The sequence below is a fragment of the Hemitrygon akajei genome, chromosome 8 (assembly GCF_048418815.1).
Source record: "Hemitrygon akajei chromosome 8, sHemAka1.3, whole genome shotgun sequence".
In the NCBI taxonomy this organism is placed as follows: Eukaryota; Metazoa; Chordata; class Chondrichthyes; order Myliobatiformes; family Dasyatidae; genus Hemitrygon; species Hemitrygon akajei.
Genome location: NC_133131.1, coordinates 71737057 through 71756299, shown reverse-complemented (window position 1 = coordinate 71756299; position 19243 = coordinate 71737057). Strand labels below are relative to the sequence as shown.

The following is a 19243-nucleotide window of genomic DNA, read 5'->3' as shown; positions in this document are numbered from 1 at the left end:
AGTGGTGGGTGTGTTGTACGGGGTTTGTTTTTACACAGGGAGTGGTGGGTGTGTGGAACGGGGTTTGTTTTTACACAGAGAGTGGTGGGTGTGTGGAACGGGGTTTGGTTTTTACACAGAGAGTGGTGGGTGTGTGGAACGGGGTTTGTTTTTACACAGAGAGTGGTGGGTGTGTGGAACGGGGTTTGTTTTTACACAGGGAGTGGTGGGTGTGTGGAACGGGGTTTGTTTTTACACAGAGAGTGGTGGGTGTGTGGAACAGGGATTGTGTTTACACAGGGAATGGTGGGTGTGTGGAACGGGGTTTGTTTTTACACAATGTATGGAGGGTGTGTGGAGCGGGGTTTGTTTTTACACAATGAGTGGTGGGTGTGTGGAACGGGATTGGTTTTTACACAGAGAGTGGTGGGTGTGTGGAACGGAGCTTGTTTTTACACAGAGAGTGGTGGGTGTGTGGAACGGGGTTTGTTTTTACACAGCGAGTGGTGGGTGTGTGGAACGGGGTTTGTTTTTACACAGGGAGTGGTGGGTGTGTGGAACGGGGTTTGTTTTTACACAGAGAGTGGTGGGTGTGTGGAACGGGGTTTGTTTTTACACAGGGAGTGGTGGGTGTGTGGAACGGGGTTTGTTTTTACACAGAGAGTGGTGGGTGTGTGGAACGGGGTTTGGTTTTTACACAAGGAGTGGTGGGTGTGTGGAACGGGGTTTGTTTTTACACAGGGAGTGGTGGGTGTGTGGAACGGGGTTGGTTTTTACACAGGGAGTGGCGGGTGTGTGGAACGGGGTTTGTTTTTTACACAAGGAGTGGTGGGTGTGTGGAACGGGGTTTGTTTTTACACAGGGAGTGGTGGGTGTGTGGAACGGGGTTGGTTTTTACACAGGGAGTGGCGGGTGTGTGGAACGGGGTTTGTTTTTACACAGGGAGTGGTGGGTGTGTGGAACGGGGTTTGGTTTTTACACAAGGAGTGGTGGGTGTGTGGAACGGGGTTTGTTTTTACACAGAGAGTGGTGGGTGTGTGGAACGGGGTTGGTTTTTACACAGGGAGTGGCGGGTGTGTGGAACGGGGTTTGTTTTTACACAGGGAGTGGTGGGTGTGTGGAACTGGGTTTGTTTTTACACAGAGAGTGGTGGGTGTGTGGAACGGGGTTTGTTTTTACACAGGGAGTGGTGGGTGTGTGGAACGGGATTTGTTTTTACACAGAGAGTGGTGGGTGTGTGGAACGGGGTTTGTTTTTACACAGGGAGTGGTGGGTGTGTGGAACGGGGTTGGTTTTTACACAGGGAGTGGCGGGTGTGTGGAACGGGGTTTGTTTTTACACAGGGAGTGGTGGGTGTGTGGAACTGGGTTTGTTTTTACACAGAGAGTGGTGGGTGTGTGGAACGGGGTTTGTTTTTACACAGGGAGTGGTGGGTGTGTGGAACGGGGTTGGTTTTTACACAAGGAGTGGTGGGTGTGTGGAACGGGATTGGTTTTTACACAGAGAGTGGTGGGTGTGTGGAACGGGGTTTGTTTTTACACAGGGAGTGGTGGGTGTGTGGAACGGGGTTTGTTTTTACACAGGGAGTGGTGGGTGTGTGGAACGGGGTTTGTTATTACACAGAGAGTGGTGGGTGTTTGGAACGGGGTTTGGTTTTTACACAAGGAGTGGTGGGTGTGTGGAACGGGGTTTGGTTTTTACACAAGGAGTGGTGGGTGTGTGGAACGGGGTTTGGTTTTTACACAGGGAGTGGTGGGTGTGTGGAACGGGGTTTGTTTTTACACAGGGAGTGGTGGGTGTGTGGAACGGGGTTTGTTTTTACACAGGGTGTGGTGGGTGTGTGGAACGGGGTTTGGTTTTTACACAGAGAGTGCTGGGTGTGTGGAACGGGGTTTGTTTTTACACAGAGAGTGGTGGGTGTGTGGAACGGGGTTTGGTTTTTACACAAGGAGTGGTGGGTGTGTGGAACGGGGTTTGTTTTTACACAGAGAGTGGTGGGTGTGTGGAACGGGGTTTGTTTTTACACAGAGAGTGGTGGGTGTGTGGAACGGGATTTGTTTTTACACAAGGAGTGGTGGGTGTGTGGAACGGGGTCTGTTTTTACACAGAGAGTGGTGGGTGTGTGGAACGGGGTTTGGTTTTTACACAGAGAGTGCTGGGTGTGTGGAACGGGGTTTGTTTTTACACAGAGAGTGGTGGGTGTGTGGAACGGGGTTTGGTTTTTACACAAGGAGTGGTGGGTGTGTGGAACGGGGTTTGTTTTTACACAGAGAGTGGTGGGTGTGTGGAACGGGGTTTGGTTTTTACACAAGGAGTGGTGGGTGTGTGGAACGGGGTTTGTTTTTACACAGAGAGTGGTGGGTGTGTGGAACGGGGTTTGTTTTTACACAGGGAGTGGTGGGTGTGTGGAACGGGATTTGTTTTTACACAGAGAGTGGTGGGTGTGTGGAACGGGGTTTGTTTTTACACAGAGAGTGGTGAGTGTGTGGAACGGGGTTTGTTTTTACACAGAGAGTGGTGGGTGTGTGAAACGGGGTTTGTTTTTACACAGGGAGTGGTGGGTGTGTGGAACGGGGTTTGTTTTTACACAAGGAGTGGTGGGTGTGTGGAACGCGATTTGTTTTTACACAGAGAGTGGTGGGTGTGTGGAACGGGGTTTGTTTTTTACACAGAGAGTGGTGGGTGTGTGGAACGGGGTTTGTTTTTACACAGAGAGTGGTGGGTGTGTGGAACGGGGTTTGGTTTTTACACAGGGTGTGGTGGGTGTGTGGAACGGGGTTTGGTTTTTACACAGAGAGTGCTGGGTGTGTGGAACGGGGTTTGTTTTTACACAGAGAGTGGTGGGTGTGTTGTACGGGGTTTGTTTTTACACAGGGAGTGGTGGGTGTGTGGAACGGGGTTTGTTTTTACACAGAGAGTGGTGGGTGTGTGGAACGGGGTTTGGTTTTTACACAGAGAGTGGTGGGTGTGTGGAACGGGGTTTGTTTTTACACAGAGAGTGGTGGGTGTGTGGAACGGGGTTTGTTTTTACACAAGGAGTGGTGGGTGTGTGGAACGGGATTTGTTTTTACACAGAGAGTGGTGGGTTTGTGGAATGGGGTTTGGTTTTTACACAGAGAGTGGTGTGTGTCTGGAACGGGGTTTGTTTTTTACGCAGGGAGTGGTGGGTGTGTGGAACGGGGTTTGGTTTTTACACTGAGAGTGCTGGGTGTGTGGAACGGGGTTTGTGTTTACACAGAGAGTAGTGGGTGTGTGGAACGAGATTTGTTTTTATGCAGGGAGTGGTGGGTGTGTGGAACGGGGTTTGTTTTTACACAGGGAGTGGTGGGTGTGTGGAACGGGATTTGTTTTTACACAGAGAGTGGTGGGTGTGTGGAATGGGGTTTGTTTTTACACAGAGAGTGGTGGGTGTGTGGAACGGGGTTTGTTTTTACACAGAGAGTGGTGGGTGTGTGGAACGGGGTTGGTTTTTTAAGTTGCTGTTTTTTCGTGTTTATGTTCTGTTGTTATTTTTGTTCTATTCTGTCCCCGAGCCTGTGTTTCGGAGTTTTCACTTAGTGAAGGTATCCATACTGGAGACCGGAGACCAGTAGTTCCATTACTTTTTAGCAGTTGATACTGCAGTTCGGAGCCTAAAGTTCTATCTGTAGTTTGCGAGTGTCTGTATTGAAGTTCGGTGCCTGGTTTGATTTGTAGTCCAAAGGGTCCGTACGGAAGATCAGAACACAAAGTTCATTCGGTAGTCCCGAGGCTGATACTGGAGATCAATCTTTAGTCCAATGGTGTCCGTATTGAAGATCAGAGCACAAAGTTCATTTAGTAGTCTGACGGGTCATTTCAGAAGATCTGAGCCTGAAGTTCGATCAGTGATCCAGAGATCAAATTATAATGACCAAATCTTGGAGACTGGAGACCTGAGCTGGAGTTGAACGACTGTGTATGTGTGTGCGAGTGTGCACAGTGCGTGGTGTGTATACAGTCTGTGGACCTTACACAGTGACGGCACACACTGTTCCGTGGCTCTCTGCACAGTGTTCAGCCTGTATGCAACACACCAGGTACCATGGTGACTGTGCTCAGTGTGTGGTGTGTATGGACTATGTACAGCAGATGAGGGGTGTGTACAGGGTATTTAACAGTGTTAAGTCGGTATACACACTGTGCTATATGCGTGTGTCATGTACAGCAGTGTGCGTATACTGTGTGATGGTGTGTACAGTGTATCTGCACACTGAGGAGTTTGCGGGGGTCCCTCACCTCTCTTTCTCCTCCCGGTGAGCTGCCTCCTCCTGGAGGGTGACCAGCCAATCCTGGGCCTCCTGAAGCTCCCGTTGGATCCCTTCCAGCTGCGTCTCCATCTCCTGATTGGTCACTTTCAGCTGCTGGTTCTTGGCGCTGGTCTCCTCCTGTTGACTGCGCAGGGACTCGATCTCCGCCTGGAGCTGGAGTGGGAGAGAGAACACAATGATAATAATCTCTGCCTGTAACTGCAGGTACAGGAACACACAATGACAATCATCTCTGCCTGTAACTGCAGGTACAGGAACACACAATGACAATCATCTCAGCCTGTAACTGCAGGTTCAGGAACACACAATGACAATCATCTCTGCCTGTAACTGCAGGTACAGAAACACACAATGACAATCATCTCTACCTGTAACTGCAGGTACAGGAACACACAATGACAATCATCTCTGCCTGTAACTGCAGGTACAGGAACACACAATGACAATCATCTCTGCCTGTAACTGCAGGTCCAGAAACACACAATGACAATCATCTCTGCCTGTAACTGCAGGTACAGGAACACACAATGACAATCATCTCTGCCTGTAACTGCAGGTCCAGAAACACACAATGACAATAATCTCTGCCTGTAACTGCAGGTACAGGAACACAGAATGACAATTATCTCCATCTGGAGCTGCAGGTTCAGGAAACACACATCAAAAGATAAATCATTACAAGAACGTTACTTGATCCTACCAGCACTACGTGCCACTCGCTTTCCAAATTGATCTCTCGCTCCTCCCCCTCCTCTCCATTTTATCCCTCTCCTATCCTGTGACTTCCTTCACCACCCCCCCCCTTCTTTTCTATCTCCATTTTTCCCTCTCCTTCTGTTCTTGATCACTCTGAAGGTTATGAAGTTTAAGGAGATTTGTCTGGTCACTGAACACACTAACAAATTTGACTGCTCCCATCACAGTCTGGAGCAACAATACTAACGTACACGAATGCAAGAAGCTGTTGTTCTAATTGTGCTCTTTTTTATACAATTTTGTATAATTTATGTCTAATCGATGTTAATCTTGTGAATGTCGTGTCTCTGCCGCTCTGAGTCTGTGATGCTACAGAAGGTAGGTTTTCCATTGCCTCTGAGCGCACAGGGACTTGTGCAGATGGTAATCAACTCGACTTTAGGTCAAAGACCACTGCATCACATAAACAGGCCCTTTGGACCATCTAGTTCATGCTGACCTGATCTTCTACCACGTCCCATCTACACACCCCTAGATGGTATCTCTCGTACCCCTCCCATCCATGTACCTATCCAAACTTCTCGTAAGTGTTCCAATCAAACCAGCATCCGACACTTCCTCTGTTCCACACACTCACCACCCTCTGAGCGAGGCATTTACCCCTCATTTTCCTCCTAAACAATTCACTTTTCACCCCCAACCTATGACCCCAGGTTCTGTTCTCACTCAACCTAAGGGGCAAAAGGCTGATGTTTAAGTTTGACTTTGAGTTCCCCAACACCAACCATCTTCAGGTCTGCTGGCTGTGTTCTCAATGGAGACCTTTGGAGTATGGCTGAGACGCCATCTCTCTGATTTGTGATCCGATCACTGTGTCTCTGTGGGAACAACACCATAGATCCCAGTCCCCCCATGATGAGACCTTCCTGCTGCTCTAACCGAGGACGGGTTTGGCTCCTGGGATCAGCTACCTCTTCAATTCTCTCTGAGGCAGCTGACTTTTCCTCACGGGCCACATCTCCGTCTGCTGCCAGGCTCACATCCTGACCCTCGACCCTCGGTCCAGACTCCTCTCCCGGCGTGTGCGTTTTACCGGGAACGGCTCGGCGTCGGATGGAACGAGTTCTCTGGAGCCTGCGGAGCAGAGGTGACAGAGGGAGAACAGGGTAACTCAAACGGCAGTGAGCGTACGATGACAAGGGATGTTGGTGGCCATCTGTTGGCTGGGAGGGTGATCACATGATCAGAGGGAGCTCCACCCCCACATGAGTATGGAGACAGTGTGATTCACCTGGAAGGATCACGAGGCCAGACACCGAGAGGAGACAGAAATCCAACACAACAGGAGTGGAGGTTTTTCTGAGAAACACACAAGATGCTGGAGGAACTCAACAGGTCAGGCAGAGCAGTAAACAGTCAACATTTGAAGTCAAGTCTACTTTCAGGCCTGGAACGGAAGGGGGTAGACAGCAGAATGAAAAGATGGGTGGAGAAGAAGCTAGAAGGTGATAGGAGAGAGCAGATGAGGGGGAAAACATGATGAAGGGAGAAGCTGGGAGCTGACAGGTGAAAAGGCAAAAGGTTGAAGAAGAGGCAGTCTGATAGGAGAGGAGAATGGACCACGGGAGAAAAGGACGGAGGAGAGGCATCGACCGAGGGGATGGGCAGTGAGGAGAAGAGATGGGGTGAGAGGGGAACCGTGATGAGGAATGGAAAAAAGAGAGAAGGAAGAGGTTGGAAGAAACTTCCAGCACTTGGAGAAATCGATGTTCACACCACCAGGTTGGATGCTACCCAGGTGGGATGTGAGGTGTTGCTTCTCAACATGATAATGGCCTTGTTATGGCAGAAGAGGAGTCATGGACTAACATGTTGAAATGGGAATGGGAAGTGAAATTAAAATGGGATTATTCAGTTGTTCAAAGGAGTGGATCAGAAAGCAGTGAATAACATGTCCGTCAATCCCTAAGGGAGAAGAGTGGGAATAGCAGGATTGGGAAAAACTGGCATGAAAATGTATGATGTGACTCCACTCTTCTGAGGAATTCCTCACCCTTCCTTCTCCTCCCGGTGAGCTGTTTCCTCCTGGAGGGTGACCAGCCGATCCTGGGCCTCCTGAAGCTCCCGTTGGATCTCCTCCAGCCGCGTCTCCATCTCCTGATTGGTCACTTTGAGCCGCTGGTTCTCGACGCTAGTCTCCTCCTGTTGACCGTGCAGGGACTCGATCTCCGCCTGGAGCTGGAGGGGGAGGGAACACACAGAGGGATCACTCCTATCAGTATGTCCTCTGAAAGTCCTCCAATCAGGACCTCAGCTTCATCTATTCAACATCCTCTCTCCTTATCTGTTTTTCTGTCACTCTTTTCAGATCTGTTTTACACTCTGATCGGCTCTCCTGTCAGTCCTTACCTCTCCTACTCTCTCAATTCATCCATTCTGCCCTCGTTCTCTCTGACTCACTCTCTCTGTTCTGCTGTTTCCTTCTCTTCTGCCCCTGGGCAAACTGTGCCCGTGTAAAAGGAAAAGCAAATAATAACAAACAAACAAACAAACAAACAAACAAATAAATAAATAAATGATATTGGCCACATGAGTTGTAAAGACTTTGAAAGTGAGTCGGTGGGTTGTGGGAACCTATTCCCTTCGGTTGAAGAGCCGGATGTTTGGAGGGGGGGAGATTCTGTTCCTGAACCTGCTGGTGTGGGGCCGCTGTTCCCTCTGAGCTGTGCGGGTGAAATGCCCCCATGAACAGAGCCTTTGTCGCCATGCATCCGGAATGTTCTTTTCTATAATGTTCATATAATCTCGAAAACTATTCTAGTGAAATTGTTTGTGTTGTGTTGTTTCATTTTTTTGTTTTTTTCCCTTTCCCCGTGGGTACGTCGGGGGGATGTTGCTCTTACATTCGTTTTAATTGGGTTCTTTCAGGTTCCTTGCTTTGTGACTGCCTGTAAGCAAACAAATCTCAAGTTTCTATAATTTGTACATTCTTTGATAATAAAGCACTTTGAATCTTGTGAATTACCCTGTAATTATTTAATGTGTCAATGAATATAATCCATTAATTTCTAAATGATAAGCATACCACAACCTTTACATTGAAACATTTTAGAGCTTCAGTCTATTTACATCGTCAGTGTTTTGAGGTTACAATACATTTACAAATTGTAACAATAAACACAGAATGGAATTTGGTATCTCATTGTTAATTAACCCCGCGCTCGCTGAATGCAAATGCCTATGTTGCGTAAGTTCAAAAAATTATGAAATATGAATGATTTCATTTGCTGTGCTTTCTTTCACTTAACCCTTCAAGGATTTGATTGTTCACTTTTTATTATTCTAAGTGTCAATAGAGTGCATAATACAAAAAAAATTGAAGAGCCGCACAGTTTTCAGGCCATGTGAAAATTTCCCATTCGGAGTAGTGTCTGGTCCACGCAGCGATGGAAATTGCGAGAGGGAATGTTATGTGTGGGATGTAAACCTCTTCACCTCCGCCACCATATTTCTGAATGGTCAATGACCCCATGAACACTACCTCACGCTTCGCTCTCTTTTCACACTACTTATTAGACTGTACATGCTTCCTGTCATAACTAAAAGTATTGCACTGTCGGGCTGCAACTAAACAACAAACCTCAGGAAATATGTCAGTGATAATGAACCTGATCGACTGCACCCCAGACAGAACCGAGAGTTCAACCTCAGACACACACAGCAGTCACGGGATCAGCTCACCCATCTCCCCCCACCGTGAACATCCGATATTACCTGCTGAACAACAGCATCAGCTTTTCCACGCTCCGTGTCCAGCGACAGGTTACTCTCCCTGCAATGCGAACAGAAGAGAGAAGAAGGATAAAAGCGGACTTGATAAAGGGGTACAACTTGATAAGAGGTATAGATCAAATGGACAGCCAGAGACCTTTGCCCAGGAAGTCAGGAACTAATATCAGGGGCAAGATTCAAAGACAATTGGCGGAAAGTATAGAGGCGATGCCAGAGGTATTTTTGTTATACAGGGAGTGGTGGGTGTGTGGAACAGGGATTGTGTTTACACAGAGAGTGGTGGGTGTGTGGAACGGTGTTTGTTTTTACACAGAGAGTGGGGGTGTGTGGAACGGGATTGGTTTTTACACAGAGAGTGGTGGGTGTGTGGAACGGGATTTGTTTTTTACACAGAGAGTGGTGGGTGTGTGGAACGGGGTTTGTTTTTACACAGGGAGTGGTGGGTGTGTGGAACGGGGTTTGTTTTTACACAGAGAGTGGTGGGTGTGTGGAACGGGGTTTGTTTTTACACAGAGAGTGGTGGGTGTGTGGAACGGGGTTTGGTTTTACACAGAGAGTGGTGGGTGTGTGGAACGGGGTTTGTTTTTACACAGGGAGTGGTGGGTGTGTGGAACGGGGTTTGTTTTTACACAGAGAGTGGTGGGTGTGTGGAACGGGGTTGGTTTTTACACAGAGAGTGGTGGGTGTGTGGAACGGGGTTGGTTTTTACACAGAGAGTGGTGGGTGTGTGGAACGGGGTTTGTTTTTACACAAGGAGTGGTGGGTGTGTGGAACGGGGTTTGTTTTTACACAGGGAGTGGTGGGTGTGTGGAACGGGGTTTGTTTTTACACAGGGAGTGGTGGGTGTGTGGAACGGGGTTTGTTTTTACACAGAGAGTGGTGGGTGTGTGGAACGGGGTTTGTTTTTACACAGAGAGTGGTGGGTGTGTGGAACGGTGTTTGTTTTTACACAGGGAGTGGTGGGTGTGTGGAACGGGGTTTGTTTTTACACAGAGTGTGGTGGGTGTGTGGAACGGGGTTTGTTTTTACACAGGGAGTGGTGGGTGTGTGGAACGGGGTTTGTTTTTACACAGAGTGTGGTGGGTGTGTGGAACGGGATTTGTTTTTTACACAGAGAGTGGTGGGTGTGTGGAACGGGGTTTGTTTTTACACAGGGAGTGGTGGGTGTGTGGAACGGGGTTTGTTTTTACACAGAGAGTGGTGGGTGTGTGGAACGGGGTTTGTTTTTACACAGAGAGTGGTGGGTGTGTGGAACGGGGTTTGGTTTTACACAGAGAGTGGTGGGTGTGTGGAACGGGGTTTGTTTTTACACAGGGAGTGGTGGGTGTGTGGAACGGGGTTTGTTTTTACACAGAGAGTGGTGGGTGTGTGGAACGGGGTTGGTTTTTACACAGAGACTGGTGGGTGTGTGGAACGGGGTTTGTTTTTACGCAGGGAGTGGTGGGCGTCTGGAACGGGGTTTGTTTTTACACAGGGAGTGGTGTGTGTGTGTAACGGGGTTTGTTTTTACACAGAGAGTGGTGGGTGTGTGGAAAAGGGTTGGTTTTTACACAGAGAGTGGTGGGTGTGTGGAACGGGGTTTGTTTTTACACAGAGAGTGGTGGGTGTGTGGAACGGGGTTTGTTTTTTACACAGAGAGTGGTGGGTGTGTGGAACGGGGTTGATTTTTACACAGAGAGTGGTGTGTGTGTGGAACGGGGTTTGTTTTTACACAGAGAGTGGTGGGTGTGTGGAACGGGGTTTGTTTTTACACAGAGAGTGGTGGGTGTGTGGAACGGGGTTTGGTTTTTACACAGGGAGTGGTGGGTGTGTGGAACGGGGTTTGTTTTTACACAGAGAGTGGTGGGTGTGTGGAACGGGGTTTGGTTTTTACACAGGGAGTGGTGGGTGTGTGGAACGGGGTTTGTTTTTACACAGAGAGTGGTGGGTGTGTGGAACGGGGTTTGTTTTTACACAGAGAGTGGTGGGTGTGTGGAACGGGGTTGGTTATTACACAGAGAGTGGTGGGTGTGTGGAACAGGGTTGGTTTTTACACAGAGAGTGGTGGGTGTGTGGAACGGGGTTTGTTTTTACACAAGGAGTGGTGGGTGTGTGGAACGGGGTTTGTTTTTACACAGGGAGTGGTGGGTGTGTGGAACGGGGTTTGTTTTTACACAGAGAGTGGTGGGTGTGTGGAACGGTGTTTGTTTTTACACAGGGAGTGGTGGGTGTGTGGAACGGGGTTTGTTTTTACACAGAGTGTGGTGGGTGTGTGGAACGGGTTTTGTTTTTACACAGGGAGTGGTGGGTGTGTGGAACGGGGTTTGTTTTTACACAGAGTGTGGTGGGTGTGTGGAACGGTGTTTGTTTTTACACAGAGAGTGGTGGGTGTGTGGAACGTGGTTGGTTTTTACACAGGGAGTGGTGGGTGTGTGGAACGGGGTTTGTTTTTACACAGAGAGTGGTGGGTGTGTGGAAAAGGATTGGTTTTTACACAGAGAGTGGTGTGTGTGTGGAACGGGATTGGTTTTTACACAGGGAGTGGTGGGTGTGTGGAACGGGGTTTGTTTTTACACAGGGTGTGGTGTGTGTGTGGAACGGGATTGGTTTTTACACAGGGAGTGGTGGGTGTGTGGAACGGGGTAAGTTTTTACACAGGGACTGGTGGGTGTGTGGAACGGGGTTTGTTTTTACGCAGGGAGTGGTGGGCGTCTGGAACGGGGTTTGTTTTTACACAGGGAGTGGTGTGTGTGTGTAACGGGGTTTGTTTTTACACAGGGAGTGGTGTGTGTGTGTAACGGGGTTTGTTTTTACACAGAGAGTGGTGGGTATGTGGAACGGGGTTTGTTTTTTACACAGAGAGTGGTGGGTGTGTGGAACGGGGTTGATTTTTACACAGAGAGTGGTGTGTGTGTGGAACGGGGTTTGTTTTTACACAGAGAGTGGTGGGTGTGTGGAACGGTGTTTGTTTTTACACAGGGAGTGGTGGGTGTGTGGAACGGGGTTTGTTTTTACACAGAGTGTGGTGGGTGTGTGGAACGGGGTTTGTTTTTACACAGGGAGTGGTGGGTGTGTGGAACGGGGTTTGTTTTTACACAGAGTGTGGTGGGTGTGTGGAACGGTGTTTGTTTTTACACAGAGAGTGGTGGGTGTGTGGAACGTGGTTGGTTTTTACACAGGGAGTGGTGGGTGTGTGGAACGGGGTTTGTTTTTACACAGAGAGTGGTGGGTGTGTGGAAAAGGGTTGGTTTTTACACAGAGAGTGGTGTGTGTGTGGAACGGGATTGGTTTTTACACAGGGAGTGGTGGGTGTGTGGAACGGGGTTTGTTGTTACACAGGGTGTGGTGTGTGTGTGGAACGGGATTGGTTTTTACACAGGGAGTGGTGGGTGTGTGGAACGGGGTTTGTTTTTACACAGGGACTGGTGGGTGTGTGGAACGGGGTTTGTTTTTACGCAGAGAGTGGTGGGTGTGTGGAACGTGGTTTGTTTTTACACAGAGAGTGGTGGGTGTGTGGAACGGGGTTTGTTTTTACACAGAGAGTGGTGGGTGTGTGGAACGGGGTTGGTTATTACACAGAGAGTGGTGGGTGTGTGGAACAGGGTTGGTTTTTACACAGAGAGTGGTGGGTGTGTGGAACGGGGTTTGTTTTTACACAAGGAGTGGTGGGTGTGTGGAACGGGGTTTGTTTTTACACAGGGAGTGGTGGGTGTGTGGAACGGGGTTTGTTTTTACACAGAGAGTGGTGGGTGTGTGGAACGGTGTTTGTTTTTACACAGGGAGTGGTGGGTGTGTGGAACGGGGTTTGTTTTTACACAGAGTGTGGTGGGTGTGTGGAACGGGGTTTGTTTTTACACAGGGAGTGGTGGGTGTGTGGAACGGGGTTTGTTTTTACACAGAGTGTGGTGGGTGTGTGGAACGGGGTTTGTTTTTACACAGAGAGTGGTGGGTGTGTGGAACGTGGTTGGTTTTTACACAGGGAGTGGTGGGTGAGTGGAACGGGGTTTGTTTTTACACAGAGAGTGGTGGGTGTGTGGAAAAGGATTGGTTTTTACACAGAGAGTGGTGTGTGTGTGGAACGGGATTGGTTTTTACACAGGGAGTGGTGGGTGTGTGGAACGGGGTTTGTTTTTACACAGGGTGTGGTGTGTGTGTGGAACGGGATTGGTTTTTACACAGGGAGTGGTGGGTGTGTGGAACGGGGTATGTTTTTACACAGAGAGTGGTGGGTGTGTGGAACAGGGTTTGTTTTTACACCGAGAGTGGTGGGTGTGTGGAACAGGGTTTGTTTTTACGCAGCGAGTGGTGTGTGTGTGGAACGGGATTCGTTTTTACACAGAGAGTGGTGGGTGTGTGGAACGGGGTTTGTTTTTACACAGGGAGTGGTGGGTGTGTGGAATGGGGTTTGTTTTTACACAGGGAGTGGTGGGTGTGTGGAATGTGGTTTGTTTTTACACAGAGAGTGGTGCGTGTATGGAACGGGGTTTGTTTTTACACTGAGAGTGGTGGGTGTGTGGAACGGGGTTTGTTTTTACACTGAGAGTGGTGGGTGTGTGGAACGGGGTTTGTTTTTACATAGAGAGTGGTGGGTGTGTGGAACGGGGTTTGTTTTTACACGGAGTGGTGGGTGTGTCGAACGGGCTTTGTTTTTACACAGGGAGTGGTGGGTGTGTGGAACAGGGTTTGTTTTTACACCGAGAGTGGTGGGTGTGTGGAACAGGGTTTGTTTTTACGCAGCGAGTGGTGTGTGTGTGGAACGGGATTCGTTTTTACACAGAGAGTGGTGGGTGTGTGGAACGGGGTTTGTTTTTTACACAGAGAGTGGTGGGTGTGTGGAACGGAGTTTGTTTTTACACAGCGAGTGGTGGGTGTGTGGAACGGGATTGGTTTTTACGCAGTGAGTGGTGGGTGTGTGGAACAGGGTTTGTTTTTACACAGAGAGTGGTGGGTGTGTGGAACTGGGTTTGTTTTTACACAGGGAGTGGTGGGTGTGTGGAACGGGGTTTGTTTTTACACAGGGAGTGGTGGGTGTGTGGAACGGGGTTTGTTTTTACACAGCGAGTGGTGGGTGTGTGGAACAGGGTTTGTTTTTACACAGCGAGTGGTGGGTGTGTGGTACGGGGTTTGTTTTTACACAGCGAGTGGTGGGTGTGTGGAACGGGGTTTGTTTTTACACAGGGAGTTGTGGGTGTGTGGAACGGGGTTTGTTTTTACACAGCGAGTGGTGGGTGTGTGGAACGGGATTGGTTTTTACACAGAGAGTGGTGGGTGTGTGGAACGGGGTTTGTTTTTACATAGAGAGTGGTGGGTGTGTGGAACGGGGTTTGTTTTTACACAGGGAGTGGTGGGTGTGTGGAACGGGGTTTGTTTTTACACAGAGAGTGGTGGGTGTGTGGAATGTGGTTTGTTTTTACACAGAGAGTGGTGGGTGTGTGTAACGGGGTTTGTTTTTACAGTGAGAGTGGTGGGTGTGTGGAACGGGGTTTGTTTTTACATAGAGAGTGATGGGTGTGTGGAACGGGGTTTGTTTTTACACAGGGAGTGGTTGGTGTGTGGAACGGGGTTTGTTTTTACACAGAGAGTGGTGGGTGTGTGGAATGTGGTTTGTTTTTACACAGAGAGTGGTGGGTGTGTGGAACGGGGTTTGTTTTTACGCAGGGAGTGGTGGGTGTGTGGAACGGGGTTTGTTTTTACACAGGGAGTGGTGGGTGTGTGGAACGGGGTTGGTTTTTACACAGGGAGTGGTGGGTGTGTGGAACAGGGTTTGTTTTTACACAGAGAGTGATGGGTGTGTGGAACGGGGTTTGTTTTTACACAGGGAGTAGTGGGTGTGTGGAACGGGGTTTGTTTTTACACAGGGAGTGGTGGGTGTGTGGAACGGGGTTTGTTTTTACATAGAGAGTGGTGGGTGTGTGGAACGGGGTTTGTTTTTACACAGAGAGTGATGGGTGTGTGGAACGGGGTTTGTTTTTACACAGGGAGTAGTGGGTGTGTGGAACGGGGTTTGTTTTTACACAGGGAGTGGTGGGTGTGTGGAACGGGGTTTGTTTTTACACAGAGAGTGGTGGGTGTGTGGAATGTGGTTTGTTTTTACACAGAGAGTGGTGCGTGTGTGGAACGGGGTTTGTTTTTACACTGAGAGTGGTGGGTGTGTGGAACGGGGTTTGTTTTTACACTGAGAGTGGTGGGTGTGTGGAACGGGGTTTGTTTTTACATAGAGAGTGGTGGGTGTGTGGAACGGGGTTTGTTTTTACACGGAGTGGTGGGTGTGTGGAACGGGCTTTGTTTTTACACAGGGAGTGGTGGGTGTGTGGAACAGGGTTTGTTTTTACACCGAGAGTGGTGGGTGTGTGGAACAGGGTTTGTTTTTATGCAGCGAGTGGTGGGTGTGTGGAACGGGATTCGTTTTTACACAGAGAGTGGTGGGTGTGTGGAACGGGGTTTGTTTTTTACACAGAGAGTGGTGGGTGTGTGGAACGGAGTTTGTTTTTACACAGCGATTGGTGGGTGTGTGGAACGGGATTGGTTTTTACACAGTGAGTGGTGGGTGTGTGGAACGGGGTTTGTTTTTACACAGCGAGTGGTGGGTGTGTGGAACGGGGTTTGTTTTTACACAGGGAGTTTTGGGTGTGTGGAACGGGGTTTGTTTTTACACAGCGAGTGGTGGGTGTGTGGAACGGGATTGGTTTTTACACAGAGAGAGGTGGGTGTGTGGAACGGGGTTTGTTTTTACATAGAGAGTGGTGGGTGTGTGGAACGGGGTTTGTTTTTACACAGGGAGTGGTGGGTGTGTGGAACGGGGTTTGTTTTTACACAGAGAGTGGTGGGTGTGTGGAATGTGGTTTGTTTTTACACAGAGAGTGGTGGGTGTGTGGAACGGGGTTTGTTTTTACACAGAGAGTGGTGGGTGTGTGGAACGGGGTTTGTTTTTACATAGAGAGTGATGGGTGTGTGGAACGGGGTTTGTTTTTACACAGGGAGTGGTGGGTGTGTGGAACGGGGTTTGTTTTTACACAGAGAGTGGTGGGTGTGTGGAATGTGGTTTGTTTTTACACAGAGAGTGGTGGGTGTGTGGAACGGGGTTTGTTTTTACACAGAGAGTGGTGGGTGTGTGGAATGGGGTTTGTTTTTACACAGAGAGTGGTGGGTGTGTGGAATGTGGTTTGTTTTTACACAGAGAGTGGTGGGTGTGTGGAACGGGGTTTGTTTTTACACTGAGAGTGGTGGGTGTGTGGAACGTGGTTTGTTTTTACACAGCGAGTGGTGGGTGTGTGGAACGGGCTTTGTTTTTACACAGGGAGTTGTGGGTGTGTGGAACGGGGTTTGTTTTTACACAGCGAGTGGTGGGTGTGTGGAACGGGATTGGTTTTTACACAGAGAGTGGTGGGTGTGTGGAACGGGGTTTGTTTTTACATAGAGAGTGGTGGGTGTGTGGAACGGGGTTTGTTTTTACACAGGGAGTGGTGGGTGTGTGGAACGGGGTTTGTTTTTACACAGAGAGTGGTGGGTGTGTGGAATGTGGTTTGTTTTTACACAGAGAGTGGTGGGTGTGTGGGACGGGGTTTGTTTTTACAGTGAGAGTGGTGGGTGTGTGGAACGGGGTTTGTTTTTACATAGAGAGTGATGGGTGTGTGGAACGGGGTTTGTTTTTACACAGGGAGTGGTGGGTGTGTGGAACGGTGTTTGTTTTTACACAGAGAGTGGTGGGTGTGTGGAATGTGGTTTGTTTTTACACAGAGAGTGGTGGGTGTGTGGAACGGGGTTTGTTTTTACGCAGGGAGTGCTGGGTGTGTGGAACGGGGTTTGTTTTTACATAGGGAGTGGTGGGTGTGTGGAACGGGGTTGGTTTTTACACAGGGAGTGGTGGGTGTGTGGAACGGGGTTTGTTTTTACGCAGGGAGTGGTGGGTGTGTGGAACGCTGTTGGTTTTTACACAGGGAGTGGTGGGTGTGTGGAACGGGGTTTGTTTTTACGCAGGGAGTGGTGGGTGTGTGGAACGGGGTTTGTTTTTACACAGAGAGTGGTGGGTGTGTGGAACGGGGTTTGGTTTTACTCAGGGAGTGGTGGGTGTGTGGAACGGGGTTTGTTTTTACACAGAGAGTGATGTGTGTGTGGAACGGGGTTTGTTTTTACACAGCGAGTGGTGGGTGTGTGGAACGGGGTTTGTTTTTACACAGGGAGTGGTGGGTGTGTGGAACGGGGTTTGTTTTTACACAGAGAGTGGTGGGTGTGTGGAACGGGGTTTGTTTTTACGCAGGGAGTGGTGGGTGTGTGGAACGGGGTTTGTTTTTACACAGGGAGTGGTGGGTGTGTGGAACGGGGTTTGTTTTTACATAGAGAGTGGTGGCTGTGTGGAACGGGGTTTGTTTTTACACAGAGAGTGATGGGTGTGTGGAACGGGGTTTGTTTTTACACAGGGAGTAGTGGGTGTGTGGAACGGGGTTTGTTTTTACACAGGGAGTGGTGGGTGTGCGGAACGGGGTTTGTTTTTACACAGAGAGTGGTGGGTGTGTGGAATGTGGTTTGTTTTTACACAGAGAGTGGTGCGTGTGTGGAACGGGGTTTGTTTTTACACTGAGAGTGGTGGGTGTGTGGAACGGGGTTTGTTTTTACACTGAGAGTGGTGGGTGTGTGGAACGGGGTTTGTTTTTACATAGAGAGTGGTGGGTGTGTGGAACGGGGTTTGTTTTTACACGGAGTGGTGGGTGTGTGGAACAGGGTTTGTTTTTACACCGAGAGTGGTGGGTGTGTGGAACAGGGTTTGTTTTTATGCAGCGAGTGGTGGGTGTGTGGAACGGGATTCGTTTTTACACAGAGAGTGGTGGGTGTGTGGAACGGGGTTTGTTTTTTACACAGAGAGTGGTGGGTGTGTGGAACGGAGTTTGTTTTTACACAGCGAGTGGTGGGTGTGTGGAACGGGATTGGTTTTTACACAGTGAGTGGTGGGTGTGTGGAACGGGGTTTGTTTTTACACAGCGAGTGGTGGGTGTGTGGAACGGGGTTTGTTTTTACACAGGGAGTTGTGGGTGTGTGGAACGGGATTGGTTTTTACACAGCGAGTGGTGGGTGTGTGGAACGGGGTTTGTTTTTACACAGGGAGTGGTGGGTGTGTGGAACAGGGTTGGTTTTTACACAGGGAGTGGTGGGTGTATGGAACGGGGTTTGGTTTTACGCAGGGAGTGGTGGGTGTGTGGAACGGGGTTTGTTTTTACACAGGGAGTAGTGGGTGTGTGGAACGGGGTTTGTTTTTACACAGCGAGTGGTGGGTGTGTTGAACGGGATTGGTTTTTACACAGAGAGAGGTGGGTGTGTGGAACGGGGTTTGTTTTTACATAGAGAGTGGTGGGTGTGTGGAACAGGGTTTGTTTTTACACAGGGAGTGGTGGGTGTGTGGAACGGGGTTTGTTTTTACACAGAGAGTGGTGGGTGTGTGGAATGTGGTTTGTTTTTACTCAGAGAGTGGTGGGTGTGTGGAACGGGGTTTGTTTTTACACAGAGAGTGGTGGGTGTGTGGAACGGGGTTTGTTTTTACATAGAGAGTGATGGGTGTGTGGAACGGGGTTTGTTTTTACACAGGGAGTGGTGGGTGTGTGGAACGGGGTTTGTTTTTACACAGAGAGTGGTGGGTGTGTGGAATGTGGTTTGTTTTTACACAGAGAGTGGTGGGTGTGTGGAACGGGGTTTGTTTTTACACAGAGAGTGGTGGGTGTGTGGAATGGGGTTTTGTTTTTACACAGAGAGTGGTGGGTGTGTGGAACGGGATTGGTTTTTACACAGGGAGTGGTGGGTGTGTGGAACGGGGTTTGGTTGTTACACAGAGAGTGGTGGGTGTGTGGAACGGGGTTTGGTTTTTACACAGGGAGTGGTGGGTGTGTGGAACGGGGTTTGTTTTTACACAGAGAGTGGTGGGTGTGTGGAGCGGGGTTTGTTTTTACTCAGGGAGTGGTGGGTGTGTGGAACGGGGTTGGTTTTTTAAGTTGCTGTTTTTTCGTGTTGATGTTCTGTTGTTATTTTTGTTCTATTCTGTCCCCGAGCCTGTGTTTTGGAGTTTTCACTTAGTGAAGGTGTCCATGCTGGAGACTGGAGACCAGTAGTTCCATTACATTTTAGCAGTTGATACTGCAGTTCGGAGCCTAAAGTTCTATCTGTAGTTTGCGAGTGTCTGTATTGAAGTTCGGTGCCTGGTTTGATTTGTAGTCCAAAGGGTCCGTACGGAAGATCAGAACACAAAGTTCATTCAGTAGTCCCGAGACTGATACTGGAGATCAATCTTTAGTCCAATGGTGTCCGTATTGAAGATCAGAGCACAAAGTTCATTTAGTAGTCTGACGGGTCATTTCAGAAGATCTGAGCCTGAAGTTCGATCAGTGATCCAGAGATCAAATTATAATGACCAAATCTTGGAGACTGGAGACCTGAGCTGGAGTTGAACGACTGTGTATGTGTGTGCGAGTGTGCACAGTGCGTGGTGTGTATACAGTCTGTGGACCTTACACAGTGACGGCACA

The 19243-nt window shown here is 49.1% G+C and overlaps 1 protein-coding gene across 4 annotated transcripts in view; it reads right to left on the bottom strand.

The window, feature by feature from the left end:
• Nucleotides 1–19243, bottom strand: part of LOC140731978 (uncharacterized) — a 164624-nt gene that overhangs the window by 84079 nt on the left and 61302 nt on the right. For all 4 annotated transcript variants that reach the window (XM_073054022.1, XM_073054024.1, XM_073054025.1 and 1 more), the window contains 4 exons: nucleotides 8739–8796; nucleotides 7018–7202; nucleotides 5936–6098; nucleotides 4237–4421 (listed from right to left, as the gene is read on the bottom strand). In XM_073054022.1, coding sequence (XP_072910123.1) covers nucleotides 4237–4421; nucleotides 5936–6098; nucleotides 7018–7202; nucleotides 8739–8796 — 591 coding nt within the window. The remainder of the gene's footprint in view (nucleotides 1–4236; nucleotides 4422–5935; nucleotides 6099–7017; nucleotides 7203–8738; nucleotides 8797–19243) is intronic.